Source organism: Microtus pennsylvanicus, chromosome 1 (genome assembly GCF_037038515.1).
Source record: "Microtus pennsylvanicus isolate mMicPen1 chromosome 1, mMicPen1.hap1, whole genome shotgun sequence".
Taxonomy (NCBI): Eukaryota; Metazoa; Chordata; class Mammalia; order Rodentia; family Cricetidae; genus Microtus; species Microtus pennsylvanicus.
The window spans coordinates 198,943,154-198,958,995 of NC_134579.1; the positions used below are offsets into that span (position 1 = coordinate 198,943,154).

General features: G+C 46.0%; 1 protein-coding gene across 11 annotated transcripts in view; it reads right to left on the reverse strand.

Moving 5' to 3' along the window:
• Positions 1-1,849: 1,849 nt before the first annotated feature.
• The window catches only part of Plagl1 (PLAG1 like zinc finger 1), a 42,425-nt gene continuing 28,432 nt past the window's right edge, over positions 1,850-15,842 (reverse strand). For 3 of the 11 annotated variants that reach the window (XM_075948826.1, XM_075948842.1, XM_075948872.1), the window contains exons 3-4: positions 7,382-7,656; positions 1,850-4,941 (exon numbers count right to left, since the gene is read on the reverse strand). In XM_075948826.1, coding sequence (XP_075804941.1) covers positions 3,249-4,941; positions 7,382-7,533 — 1,845 coding nt within the window. In that variant the 5' untranslated portion in view covers positions 7,534-7,656 and the 3' untranslated portion in view covers positions 1,850-3,248. The other 8 variants (XM_075948881.1, XM_075948890.1, XM_075948899.1 and 5 more) reach the window with 4 other exon arrangements.

Genomic DNA, 15,842 nt, shown 5'->3' on the forward strand with positions numbered 1-15,842 from the left:
ACATGTATTTAGATTGTATGCAGTATGTATATGTACCACATGTGTGCCGAGTGCTTGCAGAACTCAGAAGAGAGTGTCAGACCACCTGGAACTGGAATCACAGACATTTGTGGGCAATCATGTGGGTGATGGGAACCAAGTCCAGGTCCTCTCCAAGAGCAGCAAGTGGACCATCTCTTCAGCCACCCCCCATTCTTTACACGCTCCTCTATACACCAGATAGAACTCTTTGGGTTAAGCCAGTCCACCAAATGCTGTCTGCCCCCATATATACATATGTTTGTATGTATGTGTATAATATGTATGTATGTATATATATACTCATTATGTATGTAAGCTGGGCTTAAGAGTTGTAGAGATTTGACTACCCCTGCCTCCCACATGCTGGGATTGAAGATATGCACCACTCTGTTCAATCCCAGACTGGATTTTTTGGAGTGGAGGGGAAAGGTTGAAGATACTTTGATTCTCTGTGAAAGAAGTCTCTAAGGCAGTGCTTCTCAACCTCCCTAATGTTGTGACCCTTTAATACAGTTCCTCGTGTTGTGGTGACCCCCAACCATAAAATTATTTTTTGCTGCTTCATAACTGTAATTTTGCTACAGTTATGAATTATAATATAAATATCTGTTTTCTGATGGCCTTTGTGTGTCGCCACCCATAGGTTGAGTACCGCAGCCCTAGCGGTTTGTACCTCATATCTTCTAATCCTGAAGCTTCCTATTCATGTTTTTTATCACAGTTTTGTTTACACAGTTGTGTGTGGGGGGGGTGAGTCAATTCTTCCTTCTCCTCGACATCTTAAGGGTGAGGAAATATCCTTTTGTAGAGTCCTTTATATTTAGTCCATACTTCTTCGTTCACGAACATATTCTTAACCAGGGACTTCAGGAAAATTAAACTACGTTCTCTGTCAATAGTTTAGCAAAAGAATCCCGGGCTTTTCCCACTGCTGGTGCAGCACACTGAAATGCTCATGATCTGGACCATGGGGACCAAATACCATTGTTTCATGTACAGGAAAATCAAGTATTCTGTGCAACTGACCAAAGACTGCTGTAGACTACTATGTAAAGGTATTTGTGGAAGTGCCTGCAAGCAGACCTTGGCTGAGGTTGGCTATTGTTTGGGGAGACTGCTTTCCCACCCAGAGGAAAGGGGGACTGTGGGAACCAAGATATCCCAGAGCAGTAAATTCCATCCCGCGGGGTTATCTCACTGCCTCATTGTCCACTCTGGGTCAACTGTGGCTTCCAGACCCTGCTTTCATGGCTGATCCCATAGTGTTAACTTCCCTGTTACTGTCACTGGCTTCAACCCAGCCCCACCTTGGGCTTCTTGACAAGACTTCTTCCATATACAAATGAACTGAAGGCTAACCTTTATTTCACCCCCTCCCACTTAGAGCTAACACACACACATGCACACACATACACACACATGGGGGGGGGGGGCGACTGTCATATCTAGGGGGTAGAATGTTTTCTGAAGAAATCCCAATTAGCTACGTGAATTTCTCAGAGATACCAGAAATCAACTGTAAACACTACTGTGAAACTGAATCAGGGTAACATGGAAGAGACCACTCTGGTCTCTTCATCAGAAATAAAACATAGGACACTGTGACACTTTAAGACTCAGTGCCGAACATGTGACCAAAGCTTAAAGACTTTAAGTCATAATTTACTCAAAAGAGGCAAAAGTTCTGATGGGTGCTGATGCTGAAAATTGTGAAGAAGTAATGGCCCAGAGGAGGCGTGAGGGCACCAGGAAGGTTTTCTATCTCAATGGGGGTCTAGAGTCCATGTTGATGCCGGTGTCGCTAAATGACAAAATTCAAACCGGAATGTCAGATGCTTAACGTTTATTATATGTAGGATATATATGTCGGGAAATACAGTCTCAAAACGAAATACAGTCTTCGAAGGTTAGGCCTTACACTTTCAAACTCGATTAACAAGATATCAAGAGGGAGAGATTACAAGTACAGTTACATTGCTAAACGGGTTTTACACTTTCAAAATCGATTAACAAGGTATCAATTGAGAGAGATTACGAGTACAGTTACATTGCAAAACGGGTTTTACACTTTCAAAATCGGTTAACAAGATATCACTTGAGAGAGATTACGAGTACAGTTACATTGCAAAACGGGTTTTACACTTTCAAAATCGATTAACAAGGTATCAAGGGAGAAAGATTACAAGTAGAGTTACATTGCAAGACGCAATCCTCTTGGGATACAAACTAGTGTCTTAAACTAGTCAACTACAGATACATTTTTCTATTGGCAACTACAAACAATACTTCAGAAGGTAAGCAGCTTGAGTACTATTTTAAGCTAGTCAAGGGAGATTCTTATCTAATACACTTATTTTTCTAATTCCAGTCTATTTTCTTAAATTCCTATGAAGAACACAATGGGCATTCGAGTCAGCAAAATACTTCTGACTGATGCCACAAGGAGTATACCACTTAACTAGGCTACACAGTAATTTTTTTTCTTGTCAGATATAACTGACAACCAGTTTTGTCTTTTAAGATAAATGAAGTCATAACTCACATTGCAACATCACATGAAAAATACTGAAAACTACACAAAAAATTCACTTTAAAGATCAAGAAATCGATAACTTCACGAGAAACTTTTCCTACAAACTACAAAGTAGGCTACGAGAAGAGGAACTAAACTACATCTAACCCCGAAGGTGGAAGAGTCTCTGAAAAGAAACACACAGCCTAGTTCTAAACGCCATACGAAGATTACCCTCTTCTCTTAAAAACATCTTCCGAGGCGGAGAAATCCGCACCTTTCCATCACGTCCCTCGTAGGCGGTACTACACACAAAAGTTCTTAGTTAACATCATTACAACAAAGGCATACAATTAAATTCAACACACTTTATTTTACAAAATAGCAGCTGTCGTTTTGGATCTTGTTTGTGATTATAATATGAGTATATAATATGAGGATAATAATATGATAATAGTACGATACTACTTGCACTTCAACTACAGGATACGCACACGCTCACTAAATTTGGTACAAAGCATGAATACTAAGGATACTATATATTGGCACAATGCATGCAGTGAAGAGTATTCCTTTTCTCAAGCTAGTAATCGCGAATAAGCTAAAGCCCCAATCCTGGTTTTCAAGCTTCCCCTCAAACTGTTTGATGTTTCAACCTGTAACTGTTGCTTAAAACTCCTTCCTCCTCAAGAATTACGCCTTCTTCAAAATCAGTTTATCTGAAAGCATGATGAAAATGGGGCAGTATAGCAGTGTTAGTGCCAGTCGTGAAAACGTGGGGGATTGGGGGTAAAGGGAGCTGCCCCAGGCTCACAGTGGCCACTGCTATTTGGGCTTCTTGTGGCTGCGGCTGTGGCAGTGGCTGTGGCATTGGCTGCGGCAGCGGCTGAGGCTGCGGCAGTGGCTGTGGCTGTGGCTGCAGCTGTGGTGGCTGCGGCAGTGGCTGCGGCAGTGGTGGAGGCTGCGGCAGTGGCTGAGGCTGCGGCTGCGGCTGCAGCTGCAGTGGTTGTGGCAGTGCCTGTGGCAGTGGCTGTGGCTGCAGCTGTATTGGCTGTGGCTGCAGCTGCATTGGCTGTGGCTGCAGCTGCATTGGCTGTGGCTGAAGCCCCATTGGCTGTGGCTGAAGCCCCATTGGCTGTGGCTGAAGCCCCATAGGCTGTGGCTGCAGCTGCATAGGCTGTGGCTGCAGCTGCAGTGGCTGAAGCTGTGGCTGCAGCTGCATAGGCTGTGGCTGCAGCTGTACCTGCGGCTGCGGTGGCAGCAGCGGTGGTGGAGGCGGCAGCGGTGGTGACGGCTGCTGCGCCAGACAAGTGATTGTGTGGGTCAGTGGTTCCCCCGGCCCGACTGGGATGGTGTTATTCACAAAACCATTCTGGGGGGGAGGAGGGGGGATCTGCCAAAACCCCAACACGGAGGAAATCTCCAGAGAGGCAGGAATCGCTATGTTCACAGCATCAACTATCAGCTCTTTGGGCAGGGTGACTTTCCCAATGCCCTCCTTAGCCATCTCAAAACATGGGCTGAGCTTGAGAGGCGACTGAGGCTCTTGGATAGGCAATTCCTCAAAGTAACCCATGTTGCCAAAGCCTTTGGCCTCTGCTTTAATTGGCAGGCCTGCAAGTGGGGCAAATGAGGTAGAAGGAGGACTGTACTTCGGCTCCTGAAGGGTTTGGGGAGGAGAGGTGGGAACTACCCCAGGGTGCAGAGTGATAAGCTGCTCTGGCATTGGCTGCAGAGGCTGGGTGACCTGTTCTGGGGGAGCAAGCACTAGACCATGAATCTCGGGTGGCAAGCCACCAGCAAGCCCGTTCTGAGGGGGCACTCCTAACTGGAAAGAAGGCATGGTAGCAGCCTTCACCTGGAAGGACGGCGGCGCAACGGTATTAAAGGTGCTCACACACTCTCCTGCCTGCATACGCTCTTGCTTCAGCTCCTGCGAGTGTGTTTTCTTGGTGTGACGGGTGAGGTGGTCTTTGCGCCCAAAGCGCTGGGCGCAGAACTGACACAGGAAGTCCTTGCATCCTGTGTGGACCACCAGGTGGCGACGCACATCCTTGCGGGTGTAGAAGCATCTATCACAATGGTCGCACTGGTGCTTCTTCTCCCGGGGGGCATGGTGGGCTTTTTCTTCCGCGTGAGACTTGAGGTGGACCAGCAGGACCTCGGTGCTCCCCAGCTGGACGGCGCAGACGCCACAGGTGAGATCTCCGCTGCTGGCGGAATGCAGGGCCAGGTGCCTCTTGTAGCCCAGCATGGTGTGGTACTTCTTGCCACACTCCTCGCAGATGTAGGCGATCTTATTGGGATCGTGGGTCTGGAGATGGTTCTTCAGGTGGTCCTTCCGGTTGAAGGTCTTCTCACAGTGAGTGCACTGGTGGAGCTTCTGGGGTGAGTGTGTGGCCATATGCCTAGAAACAGAAAAGGGGGTGGGGGGAATAGTTTACAATAGAATCGTTTTATGATTGAAGACAAGGAGACAGCACTGTCATGATGTGACTAGCTATTTTTTCAAGGTCTTAGTGACATTTTAACTTATAAACTACTTTGCAGTATTTTCCAAACGCAGATATTTTATCATTTAAAAAGGCAAGAATTACTAACATTGCTTTGTGCACAGCTCTCCTTCCTCTCTTGATTGAGATTAAAAGTTTAGGTCAGGGGTAAGGTTCTTGGGAGCCTTTTTAAAAATTATATACCTAATCTCGGAGAAAGTATCCAACCGACCTCCACGTTTTCAAAAGTTTGCCATCCTCAAACTTGGGAAAGTTCATTTTAGTAACTAAAAACCCAAATGCTGTGCTAGTACTTCCCCTACAACACGACTTTTTGTGAGGATGTGTAGCTCACTGGTTGTGCGCAGGACACTTCATATCCCTGGTGACAGTGGCCCTTTAGCTCCTCATTCTTAGATTGTCTTCATCACAATTTCAATCCAATTGTAACCTTTGAACCAAGGCCTTTGGATACAAGAGAATTCCATATTTTACTCTATTTTTGTAATCTCATTAAGTCAATCCATTTTTCGGGTATATACATGATTATACATTTCATCCAACGGTCTACCTTGTCTGGCCCATCCCAGATCCACAGCCAACAGTTTAGTGGCCCCAATAAAGAAGACTGGAAGCCAGTTCAAAAACTGCGTTGCTGATCTGAATGTAAACTGTAATTTTCTTTCAAATAAGCAAACCACCACACTTTCCTCCTCACTTTTCTTCTTCTTTTTTTTTTTTTTTTAAAAAGCAGCCCTACTATGTACAGTGCTAAGAGAAGTTAGTTCCATCCCTGCCGTTCAGGTCACTATTACTGATTCATATAACATGGTGTGCCTTCACTTGACTGCTCTTATTTCATAGTGCATGAACTGAACGTTTTGGTATGTCCTGTAGTCAGCACAGACATGCCCCCTTTGGACAGCAGGTAGATCGTGCCAAGACTTAGAGGTCTTCAACATGCTCATTCACACTAAGACTTCCTTAGAGGTCAGCCTGCCCTGCCAATCAGCTTTTCTAGCCCTTGGCTGTCTCTTCCTAGTAGCTAGCTGTTTACCGTACCAGGACCCACCACTGTCTCTTTCTGGTTAAGTGGTCAGTTATTTTTCTTCAGTCTCTACTTATAAAATGGGTTGCGATGATGGGAACTGGATGGAATGCTGCCCTATCCCCTTTAAGACAAACCTAAGCATCCTGTTCTCTCACCACTTGCCAGTTCCCTAAAAGAGCGTGGACTCTGGTCAAGGAGCCAGAGGGGCTGAGGCAGGGACAGTGGATAATGTACACTACTTCCTGCTTTGGCCCACTTTCCACCTTGATGGAGCAAGACATTTCTCCTGAACCACCTCTCTGGCCGTGCATAAGGCACCAGTTCCTCTTACCACGGTATTCCTAACTAATTCTACTTATTGGAATAATCTGCCCTCCTGTCTTTTCTTCTCTCCAGGTCTCTCATAGACCCCTGGGGTGGTCCCAGTGACGCCAGAGCTACCCTCTGTGTTGGCGTAAGGGTGCCTACATGTATGCAAAATAAGTGTGATGTTAAATGGGGAGCCCTTAACACGAAATCGGTGCACATGGTAGCCACTCGATACGGTTGCCATGACAACTAGAGAAGGGCCTCCAACAGGAGACATTTGCATTTTAAAAGACAGAAGCATTTCCAGTCTTATTTTAAACATCAGCTCATATAGCATTATCAGTAATAGCGATGGTCTTAAGGTCAGGAGCAGAATTTATCTCTTCCCCTTTCCCGCTTTTAAGTGCCTTCCTCCAGAGGACTCCACGGCGGAATTGCTGCTGCCACTCAGATTGGAAGCCAGGTCGCGAATTCTCTCACCTTTGCGTTACATGTGAGTCGTCAGCGACTGGAAGCTTGAAGGATCATTTCTAGAAGACTAGAGACCAGCAATATGGAGAGAAGTAAGCAGACAGCATTGGATGCAGTCAGTCACACTATGGTCTGATTGCATAGTTTATCTTTCCTGTGGCATTACCAGAATCCATTGCGAGCAGACTATATACCTTGGGTACCACTTACCTTACAGTAGAGAGTACCTACTTGCCACTAGAGAAATAATTCATAATCATATGCCACCTCTCTTCTAGAGGACTCATCTGAAAACCACTGGCTCGGTGTACCGTGGACTCCTCTGAAAGTCTGAAAGGGGCACACGTGCGAAGTCTAGCTACCTAGGTGTCATAGTAATCACTGGAGATATGGCTTTAGAGAGTCCCTAAAAGGCTAAAATACACCCACACCCTGCCTTTTATGCTCCTTCGGTGAGAGCCCTGAAGGCCTGAAGAGACACTTAGAGGTCCAGGTAGAACTGCGCACCTTCGGAAAGCCTCTCACCTCATCAATTTATATTTAGAGACGAAGGCTTTGCCACACTCAGCCTGTGTGCACTTGAAGGGTCGCTCCCTGGAGTGTGAATAACTGTGGATGGTGAACTTCTCCAGGGTGAGGAAGGACTTGCCACATGACTGACAGCGGAATGGAGCCATGGCCTTTGCTTTTCACACCTTCTTTTTCAGATGTGCCGAGCAAATGCTCTGCCATCTAAAGCACAGGCAGAAAGAAGGGAGGGGCCCGCTACTGCTGGACTTCAGGAAAGGGTAGAGGCGGCACTGCAACCAAGCAGAGAGAGCCGTGAGGCACAGGAGGGATGCAGGGCAGGAAGGAGATTTTCATCACAATAGCTCCGCGTCCTGAATGGCCGTCTGTGGAGATAAGAGGAACAGTTTTCTCACACCGGCCATTGGAAAACTGTACCCGCCACCACTTTGGAGCCAATGACCCACAATTGGTATGCTTCTTTAAAATGGCTCAAATGGGCCCAGCTCCCCCATCCTCCCTTCTTGCTTCCCGCAGTCCTTCATCTGCCATTCTGGAGCCCCTGTATTCTGACGGCTCCTAATAAGAACTGCTATTTTCATAGACTCCAGGTCATCAATGGTTTCAGCTCAGTGTGAGACTCAGCGAACTGATTCAGCAGGGGGAAAAAAAACCAAAACAAAACAAAACACACAAGCCTCGCTCTTTGTACGTACTGTGTTGCCGGTTCACAATGGCCACCCTTTATTCAAACCACTAAGCTCTTTCCTCTTCATGCCCTGTTAGCATAAGAGAAGCTGTTGACAACACCTGTTTAAACTCTCAGAGGATGAGAAGAAATCATTTGTATACATCTCAGTGAATTTGTTTGTGGACTCACGATGCCCCAGGCCCAACACCAACCAAGTATGAGGCACGAGCCTTGCTGCCTTGAGGTGGGGAAGAGAGAGACAATGTTCCTGTGGGAACAAGACTGCGGACTCTAAGGAGAGCTGGAGCCAGCACTCTAGAGAGCCTTTGTACACTCCCTAGTTACCTGCGGATTAGCCAAGGATAGGAAATGGGTGTTTTGCCCCTTCAGCTTGTCTTGTCCCTAATCCAGATCCTTACCACACTTACAGCCCAGCCAGCACCCCAGAAACCCTGGATCTCCTTTTCCGACCATCAGTTGAGCTGCCTCAAGTGTCTAAGGTAGCACTGTAAGCAACAGAGCAGAGCACTGGGCAACCGAATAATTTTCAGGGAGGCATGCTAACTTTCTGTGGGTCAATACTTTTAAACGTTTAGGGTTCAGGTTGAAGATCCCGAACCTGAAAAACCGCAGTGTCCCCACATTCCCCCTCGGAAGATTTCTGAGTGTCAGTTTCTGCGAGTCCAGGAGAATTTCATACCTGCCTCCTCATGATAAGTCACAGTCAAGATACCAATAACTTGAAAACAATCATAAAACTGCCTCAGGCTATTGTAGAAGGTGGGTATGAAACCGAAACGTGACGAAACCCCGGGCTGAGGCTTGAGTCCCACCCACAGGATATCTCATTATGTTATACACACTTTTCCAAAAGTCAAACGACTCTGCTGCACTGAAATGCCTGCTCTCCCAAGTGCTTCTGATAAGGGCTGTACAGCCTGTACATTAGGCTTATGTTAAATACACGTGAGGCGCTTTTGTGCACAGTCGGCCCTTAGGGCAAGACTTTAAAGCTCAGTTGCCTGTAGCCTCTCAGTTACTGCTCTAAATCTTTAGAGTTGCCATTTATTGTTAAAGATTAATGTCTACTTCCCTCTTAAGGTACCTTCAAATCAAAAACCTAGGTAACACGCAAGCATGCCCTTAGGTGGACCTCAGTGAGTTCAAGGCCAGCCTGGTTTACAGAGTGATTTCCAGGACAGCCAGGACCATTACACAGAGAAACCCTGTCTTGAAAAGCAAGCAAGCAAACAAACAAACAAACAAATAAATAAATGAGTGATTTTAACTGAGTCCCTGCATTAGCTCTACCCAAAGCCCTCTTTTTCCCACCCCTCATTCCTGCTTAGTATTCTCGTTCATGCTCAAAGCCCTTCCTTGAGTCATATCCAACAGTCCTAACCACAGACTGATTCTTCTAAGAAATTCTACTGTGTGTGTGTGTGTGTAGAAAACCGTAGTAGTGGGCCAGCTTAAAAAAAAAAAACCACATTCATTCAGTTGAAATTGCTTGCTGTTCTTTCCAGGTCTTGTTTTTGAAGAGACTAAAACACACACGGATTATGAACTGCTCCTCCCCTCCCCCTTTCATAGCTAAAATAACACGGAGCACTCATCGCTTTGGAGGCGGGGAGGGCTCCGTCTTCCCCTCACCTTCTTGCCAATTCCAGGTTCATAGGCTGTTTTCAGCTTATCAAAGGGAATTCATTCTCCCCAACCCTTGCTTTAGGAGAGGAACAGTGGGCCCAACATAACTTCCTATGATGGAAGTGTGATACAAACAATGACGACCACACACTACAAACACGCTGCGCGGAAACTGCAATTGCCGTGTTAGACACCCACAGGCAGCTAGTGGCTACTGTAGGGGTGGTGCGGGCGTACTCTTAGATTCCCTGTCAAGACTATACTACTGATTCACCCTCAGGTGTTTTTACAGAAACACAAGAGGGATTTAGAGCAACTATTTGATTAACATGGGGCGGGGGGCAGGATGAGGTTCCCCAGTTCATACTTCAGCTCTATCCTGAATTCCAGCTTCTTGGTTGATATAATCACATGATACATGCAAATGGTCTATCGGAGACAATCAGCTGAAACAACCTATCATCTTTCCATTTCTGATTGTAACCTGAAAAGAAATCACAATGTATATTGTATTTATAGAATAAGAACCGTGTGTCAAAGTGCAGCTAATGGTTCCTAAGCATCGAGCGACATGCGTGATGGAGAAATGATACATGTTGTCTTCCTGTGTATGCACCATCAGTTACTCACCATGTGAGAAGGCAGCACAGACCAGATACGTGTAGAAAGACAAGAAGTGACAAGCAGAACAACCGCCAGCAGTTATGAACCCTGAGTGACCACCTATCAACACACCCTGAGGACAACAGCAACACAGTCTTTTCCTCCATTTCTGAAGTTGTCTTTCGACACTTGCCGACAATGTCAGTGCTATTCTCTAGTTACTTCTTCCCTAGGCTGCAAACACCAACCATCATGGACTTCACCCATGCCATGTCCCCCAGGCCTTCAGAGACTGGGCACAATCAGGGATGGTTAGATGTGGCTATGATTTACTTAAGAGTGAGGCAGATTTCTCTAACTTCAAGTTCCCGAACAGGAGAGCTCCTCACAAAACAAAGGCGATCTCCTCGCTTCAAGAACATCTTTCCCTAAACCTTCATCTTGCTGATGTTTAAGTAGGGTTAAACATATGCAGCCTAACGCAAAAGGCAAAACTCATCCTCAAATGCTGAGCTAATGAAGCACACCACGGTGACCACTCCTTAATTCCCTTGGAGCATCCTTAGAGATGCCCAGTTTCATAGTATTGTTATTACACTCAACATCTTTGCATATTGTATATACATGGGGCCTGAGGCCACTGTTCTCAGGACCTAATCACAAACTTCCACAAAAAAAACTTTTCACAACAGACAATAAACTCCTCATGACTAAGGATCAAACCTTGACTGCTAGGAAAAAAAGCTAACAATGTGGATATATACACCATCTCTCAGTCACCTCTCACCTAGTTCATACTAGCTGTATACTGATGATCCTATGCTTCAGTTAAAACCTGATGTACTTAAAATAAACCATCAACAACTACAACAAAGCTGAAGGGGGACCATGGTCCCCCAAGAGAGCCAGTCTCTTCTGTGTCTTGACACCCAGATCTCTTTCGAATCTTAAACATACAGCTATTTCAACACCTGTCACCCTGGAAAGATAGTAAGTCTTCCCCCCAAAACATCTCAGGACTTAATTTTCAGTCCCCCTGATTCTAAAAATACTAAGTGAGTGATACAGATCCGCTAGTGTGCCAAAGAAGGCTTGCGCCATCTGCTTCATTCTGCTCATGCTGATTATTTTAGGGATAAGAGAGGATTGGACTGGAATAAGAACATATATATATATATACATATATGGTAACAGCCAGGAAGACTGTAGTCCCATGGGGGCTAGGAGTACTCAACAGTAAAGCAGAAGGTCAGAACACAGATGTAGACCCAGGACTTCCCCAGTACTGAGAAACACAATCAGCTAACGGGGAACAACTGTTTTACAGAATTCTCAAAATAAACCAGGACTTCTGGCTCCTGTTCCCATTGTCCCCAGTAATACAAAGCGAGGCCCATTGCTGAGAGGAAATGAGATTTCCATTTTGGTCTTCCATAGTGGATACTTTAAGTTGGTTGGCTATTTTGGTTTGGTTTGGTTTGGTGTGGTTTTGAGCAGTACTACTTAGAGTTTAGTGGGTTCTGATCCAAAATTTCTCTCTCACATGCCCAAAACTTGGGACGGTTTTTATGTATTCAGATCAATTTTAAAAGGGCTTTTTAACAAGGTTGGGTTTTTATTTGCTTGCTTATCTCCCTTGTATTCACCAATTACGAAGGAGCCAATTGTCAAAACAGGAAGAGAAAAAATATTTTTTGTATCTGACTTTAGGATGCTTTTCTCAATTCTTTGAAGGACTGACTATCAAGTCTTCACTGGCAAATTAAAAATACACCCAGACACATCAGCAGGAGGAGGGAGCCTTGAAACATCCTACCTGTTACTACCTATCTTTTATTCTGTGCACTCATTACATCTGGGCGTAAAGGACACATGCGAAACTCCCAAAGAGGTCATTGCTACCTCACCAGCACTGAGACATGAGGCCCACAGCTAAGTAGCAGGCCTGTGAGTTCTCTGAAACGCTATGCAAAATTCACGTGCATACTGAAATTTTTATAAGGAAGGGAGTCATCATTTTCTTTACAATTTTAAGGGGTCTTACAGGTTTACAGGGCACTTCCTGAGGTGAAAAATGGGAGGGAATCCTCCTGGGTGCTGCCAACATTCCCCTCAGATGTTTACAATGAACTAACATTTCCTAATTCATGTGCCTGTATTGTGTGCCCATGTCCCATCAAATTAAAATGGAAGGTTCTATGACGTTTCTGGGGAATTTAACAGTAAACAATCTATACAAATTGATTTTAAATGTGGTACAGGTGATAATAGAATAGGTTCTGTCCTGGATGGCAGGCTGCTCACCCATCACAGGGATGCATATTTAAGCGTTCTGTGGATTATACAATGCTCAATAGTAAGATATTATCACTAAGTCCCCGGACATTTGAGTTGACACATCACTTAGAAGACGCTTGCCTGCGATGAACTCATAAATTGGCGCCACAAGACCTGTCACCCTGCCATGTCTGCAGACCGCTCTCCCATGGTGGCGCAAAGGCAATCAAGGCCAAAGATCAGGCCACTGGGCTATTTCCTTAATGTGCTACATTCTCTTATAGCAAATGTGTTTTCCGTCCTCTCTGCCAGGCAAACTCCTGCTTCCCCTCTCTCCCAAATAAAATTACTCTGGCCACTCCGGAAGGTCCCCAAGACAAGTACCAAGTGAGTCCTCAACGGTCCGACTGTGTTACTGGACACCAGGGCCTGTGTTGATGCTGCTCCTTAGGTATGCATAGCGTCCGTCAGTTTTGTTAATGACACACAACTCAAAGATCTAAGAGAAAGTGGCTAGTGTGGGCCAGAGATTTTGAGACCATTTGGGTTTCTACTCTATCTCTAAAGAGAGACTGCTGACTTGTCCAAGGAGAGAAGAGGCTTTGCTGATACCTTGTGGGCAGAGTACTTAGCTTAGTGGTTGGTAGTAAAGAAAGGCTAAAATCTGAAGGAAAAATCCAGCAAAAGTTAGGAGTCAGCCATTCTGGTTCAGGTCTGGGTTGTTTTTTTTTTTTTAATGTCACCTAATAGGTGCTCAAGCCACCAAGGAGATTGGAAGAACTAAGTGCCAAGCTACCGAGGAGAGAGGGAACACACCCTGTAGCTTCTGGAAAGCGGGTGACACAAGGAACAAGGCTCATCTAGGTACCTTTAGAAATGATTCAACTCTCCGCGGGTGGTCTGGGAGCCTGACAGAAAGCTTGTCACTGAGCTAGCAACCTTGACTGTCAATATTTCTCTTCCCTAGGGTGGGCTGATGAAGCATGCTAGCCCTGGGGTACAGAGAAGTTTGTTTTCCCTATGGCAGGCTGCAGCTAGAGCGAGCTTTTCTCTTAGGTATCTATCTATTCAGGGCTGTGGAAGGAGAGCAAAGCAGGAATGTAGGCACATGATGTTCCCAGAGCCCCAAAGACAGTCGCCTCTGCCCATAAATTCTCCGGCTTCCTCCAGGGTAAGACGTTGAGGGCATGGGCCACAGTGAGGAAGAATGAGCAAATGAGAATTAAGTCTCGTTTCCAAAAGCTTAGTAAGAGGCATCTAAGGAACTTGTGTGCAGCGGAAGGATAAAGGAGACCCAAATGGCTACAACCACCATCACTATTCATTAGCTTGATCCCAGCAAACTGTAGGCTTTTTACACATGGGATCTCTTTGTTATAGACTGCTCCCTTCTCATACAATAATCCTGGATTTGAATTTATATGCATGTATATACGTCTGCAGGTTAAGAAGCCAGAAAAAGGATCACGAAAAGGAAAGAAGAGATGGGGGGGGGGGGGCAAAAATAAAAAGAATATAATGGAACACATGTGACATGAGAGGTAGAAGGGGGAGGCTATTGGATGGGGTGTGCGGGGGGGGGACCAACAGGACGGAGAAGAGAACGGGAGAGGGGTGGGGAAGGATCAGTAGAACAAAAGTATACATAAAAGTGTCACAATGACTATTTTATATGCTACCTTTAAAAACTAATAAAGTTTTCATTCAATGGGTTGAAGATGTTATCCGCCCACACTAATCAGTGGCTCCGTACACAGGAAGGGAGAGAGGAAGAAGAGCGAACAATGGGTAGAGAGGTCCAGCAAAACCATCTCAGCTGGAATGGGAAGTATACGAACCTCAAAGTGCCACAAAGGAAGGCGCCATACCAACACAGCTGCTTCCGGTGGGCAGAGTGTGGGCTTATCGCCATATACGAGTGCCCTAATGCACAGGTCTGTGGCCTACCCCACCCCCACCACCAGCCCCCTTCTCTTCCCACACTGTCATGGCCTCCTGAAAACAGGAGAGGAGCTATCTGTGCAGACCCTTGCTCCCCAATGCCCCATCACACACTGAACTCTTAAGCAGAAGATTCGGGAAGAGAAGAACGAATGTCTTAATTGAGCTCAACAGACAGGTGCACCCAGAAAGACAAGTGTGGGGTCCAGATGGGCTCTGAAGCTGGGACGGGTCATCTTCGTTTTAAGACTACTCCTTGAAGGAAACTAGGTAGCCTGGTGTGAGATAAGGGGTGGAGGGCAAGCCCACCAATCCAGACAAAAGCTTTTGGTATTAGAAGCAGATAGTCTAATGTCAAAGTCAGGATGAGGCTGTTCCTTTGCGACAGCTGAGAACACATGCATCCCCCCGACCCGCTGCGGGCGCCCTCCCTGTAAATCCTTCCGACTGACCTTTAGACCTTTGTGCTTCTCTAGCTGACAGCTGATCTCTTTCCCTGAAACTCTGTATGAAGGGAATGGGGAACCAGAACTCTAATTAGCAGCATGGCCTATTGTCCCGATAAGGTCATCCTTCAGGGGACGGAAGAAAAGCCGGGGTCCTTTTTAGGAAGTGAGAGGGTACAGGCTAATATTGAAAAAAACAAAAGCAACCTGAGTTCCACCGGCGAGGGGAAGCCAGATCCATGAGTTAAGAGTATCTGGAAGAGACTTACAATTGACACTGTCCACAGGGGACACTAAAGACTTGGGTGGGTCGTGTAGCCTCAGACAGTGATCTCTTTAGAAAAACAGGAAAAAAACCAAGAGCCTGGACACCCCTGTGCCTATAAGATGGTCTGGAAGATCTGAGGGTATAGTTTTTTGCTACTTTTGCCAAGTGTTTGCACAGCCTAAGTTCTGATCGCCTCCGTGCAGGCTCTTTATACTTTATGCTAAGTGGCCAAGGGGGAGGTGCTGTATGCTGTAGCCAGAGGAAGAACAGAATAGGAGAGGGATGGATAGGGAATGGTGGTACCTCGGGGCATGAGGTGAGGGATGGTGCAGTGGAAGAGTCTAGACAGGAGGCCCTTCAGGCATAGGAAAGAGGACTTATCACCCAGGGAACTGGGAGTTCGTGGAGGTCAGAGCCTGGGAGCAGTAGACGGCTTAACCGAGAGGCCAACTGCCATGGCTGCCTCTTGCATGACTATCTGAAAGGAACGGGAAATCCAAGGCCCTGCTCAGAAGTCTCTGATGAATCTTTCTCCACACAAGATTGAGTCCAGGACCAAGTCACACCAGACACGCTTTTGACAGGCACTTTCAAAATGACAGCGCA